Source organism: Taudactylus pleione, unplaced genomic scaffold (genome assembly GCF_031769625.1).
Source record: "Taudactylus pleione unplaced genomic scaffold, aTauple2 ptg000181l, whole genome shotgun sequence".
NCBI classification, from domain to species: Eukaryota; Metazoa; Chordata; class Amphibia; order Anura; family Myobatrachidae; genus Taudactylus; species Taudactylus pleione.
The window spans coordinates 1,681,909-1,685,001 of NW_028284583.1; the positions used below are offsets into that span (position 1 = coordinate 1,681,909).

The 3,093-nt window shown below is 42.6% G+C and overlaps 1 protein-coding gene across 1 annotated transcript; it reads right to left on the reverse strand.

The window, feature by feature from the left end:
- Window positions 1-1,423: 1,423 nt before the first annotated feature.
- Window positions 1,424-2,852, reverse strand: LOC148519809 (uncharacterized). The gene is made up of 2 exons (XM_088476059.1): window positions 2,543-2,852; window positions 1,424-1,492 (listed from the first exon to the last, which is right to left on the reverse strand). Exons 1-2 carry the CDS (start codon window positions 2,846-2,848, stop codon window positions 1,463-1,465), a joined length of 336 nt encoding a protein of 111 aa, XP_088332185.1. The 5' UTR covers window positions 2,849-2,852; the 3' UTR covers window positions 1,424-1,462.
- Between the last annotated feature and the right edge of the window lie 241 nt (window positions 2,853-3,093).

A 3,093-nucleotide genomic window follows, 5' to 3' on the forward strand; every position in this document is an offset into this window, starting at 1 on the left:
ACAAAACATTCCTGTAAAAAACATATTAAAATACATTGAAAAAAAACATAACATTCCTGAAAAAAAAACATTTTAAAAAAACATTCAATTCCTGTAAAGATCTAATAATAACAAACAAAAAAAAAAATATACAAAAAACTTGAAAAATTAAAAAATATATATTAAAAATGTACAAAACAATTCACATTTGTAGATTATTAAAATGTCCTCATTTTTTCCTCCTAGCAATGTCTGTGGATAGTGAATGGGAGTTTGTAACCGGATTCCTAGAGATCCTCCAGGAAAAGGAGTGTCTATGGCGGATATCCTGTTGCCAGTACCAACACAAGTCGGCAAAATTGGCAGCTTTGGGGGTCCTTTTGGAGTAAACAAAAAGGTTCATTGCGGATGCTGAACTGAAAGCAGTACGGCACAATACAGAAATACAGAACCTGCATACTGTGTATATTAAAGAAAAGCAAAAAGTGGACGACTCCAAAAGTTCTGGCGCAGGCAGTGACGACGTGTACCAGCCAACTTTCTGCTACTATGACCTTATAAGTTTCATAAGCGAACAAGAGCCACAACGCTAATCAGTGGTCCTGATGGCCGAGCGAGAGGGAGAACAGGAGGCGGCAGAAGTGATTGCACCGTCTGAGGATTTGTTGGTAAGTAGAGACACAGTTCATAAACCAAAACCTTATAAGTTTTTTTTGGTGTTCAATCACAGTTGTCCATTATAGTCATTTATCTCACAGACAGCCCACCTGCCATGGTACCGCACCTGGTTCGTTGAAATAGGCCATATACTCCTCCCTCATTTCTTTGGCACGTGCTGTTGATGTTGTTGCACTTGTTGGTGCAGACATTGATGTAAACTGGGCAATGTCCTCCAGAGCTCCTACATCTTCTGGCCTAGCTGGGACTGGTCCTCGTTGGGTAGTTTTCCTTCGCAGAAAGTTATACAGCACGCCATCACGACCCAGTCTATCTTCTCCACACATAGGTTTATGGTGGTGTGGAAAATGCGGAACCGGTTGCTGAGTATTCCAAACGCATTTTCCACAGTGCGCCGCGTGCCCGGGATAGACGATAGTTGTAGATCTTCTTCTCTCTGGTCAGGCCCCTCTGTGCAAATGGGTTCATCACATGTCCATGTAATGCAAAAGCCTTGACTGCGACAAAAACGTAATTTAGGCCGTGCTTTGTCTCGTCCAGTGATGGCAAGTGGAGGGTTTTGTTGGTTAATCTCTGGTAGAAAGCAGTCTGTTTGAAGGACACACCATCTGAAGCACGGCCATTTTTGCCGACATCCACAAACAAAAATTCATAGTTGGCATTCACCACTGCCATGAGAACGATGCTGAAGAAGCTTTTGTAGTTGTAGTAATATGATCCGGTGTTGGCAAGTGAGTTGATTAGGATGTGTTTTCCATCGATGGCTCCCCCGCAGTTAGGGAAGCTCCAACGTTGTTCAAACTCTTCAGCAATGCTCTTCCATGGTGTTAGGAAACTAGAAAAATAGAAAAATACGTTTTTAGAAAAACATTACTTTATTATTTTTTTTTATATATAGACTCCCAGCCAATATCCTGATTTGTCCACCATGCCGGAACCTAACTTTGATAGCGAGGTGGAAAACGTCACCACAATTACCACACCCATTGAACCAGGAGCATCATCCTCCTCGGTACCACCCCAAAAAAAAAAAAAGCTAAAGCACACAGAACAGGAGGAGTTGTTTCTACAAAAAGCAGAAAGCATCCTTCAAAAAGCCCCTGATGATATTGACGACTTTACTGCACACATTAATAGCCAGATGAGAAAAATGGATGCGGCAACTTCCAAAAATTTCCATAGGCTCATCTATGAGCTTCTCATTTGATCCCTCAATAGTAATTTGCACAACTTCACCTATATTACTATCCCTATGCTTTATTGCCATGCTCCAAATGCCTATGTCAGGCCCCCCCAGCCCAGTTGGAGATTACTCCCCCACCCAGCACCCCAACCACAAGCAGGGCCATTTACAATGCTCTGCTGGAGTCAGAGGAGGATTTGCCGCGTTGCTGCGATAATTTTTATTTTTTTTCTTCTTCTTCTGTACTATCACCAAATTTCATCACACCCAATAGGTGCAGGCTGTATGCTTATACGGTGGTGATGACACTAATTGGACAAGGTCACTACACACGTCACAAGTATAGATTGCTGGAAGCCGGGGCCACAATCTATACTTGTGCCATGTGTGTATTGGCCTGTTCAATGTGGTGTCTGACCTGCCGTACAACATACAGCAGGCTACCTATTGGAATTGATAAAATTTGGTGATAATGCTGTTTTGTACTGTTTATACACATGTTTATGTAATATATTTAAAATTACGTGGTGTAATGTTCTTGCAACTAAAATGTATATGACTGCTATACAGCACAGTCTTGTTAATGCTGGCTTATTGGCTGTCACAGTTATGATAAAGAGTTGAATAAAAAAAATAAAAATACAAAAAAACTCCCCAAAACTTTCTCTTTGACAAGAAACAAATCTGTAGAGTTTTTCTTACCTTGCAATACTGGTACTGCAGTACTTTAAAGATAGCTTTGCAGGTCTCTGGAATGATGATGCCCAAGGACTGAGGTGAGATGAGGCTCCCAAACTTCAGGTCTTCAAATGACCTTCCTGTAGCCAGGTACCTCAGGATAGCCACTAGCCTCTCTTCAGCAGGGATTGCCCTCCACCACCTTGTATCTTGCTTCTGGATGTGGGGGGTCACCATAGTCAGCAACTCCTGGAAAGTGGCGTCATCCATGCGCAGGTAGTTACGGTAGTCGTTCGGGTTATTGTCCTTGATCTCCATCAGCAGGGACATGTGAGAGTGGGTATCCCTTTGCTGCAGCCACTCTTTGGTCCAGCATGTTCTTCTCCTTCACTGCGCCCTCTCCTGGATCAACTGGACCCCAGCTTGGGCGACCAACACTTTATACTGATAGGGATGCATCAGCACAGAATTCAGTAACACGATAGAATGCAGGTAGCACACACTTGCAGGTAGAAGACACTTTGGAAAAAGGTAAAAGCCAAATACAAAGCAGAGCACAGTAGCAATGTACAGGT

What these genes read in the sequence shown, in the direction of transcription:
- LOC148519809 (XM_088476059.1), bottom strand. Translation starts at nt 2,848, where the DNA reads ATGTCCCTGCTGATGGAGATCAAGGACAATAACCCGAACGACTACCGT. An exon ending in TGCAGTACCAGTATTGCAAG is followed by an intron (nt 1,493 to 2,542) that starts GTAAGAAAAACT and finishes CTATTTTTCTAG; the next exon opens with TTTCCTAACACCATGGAAGA.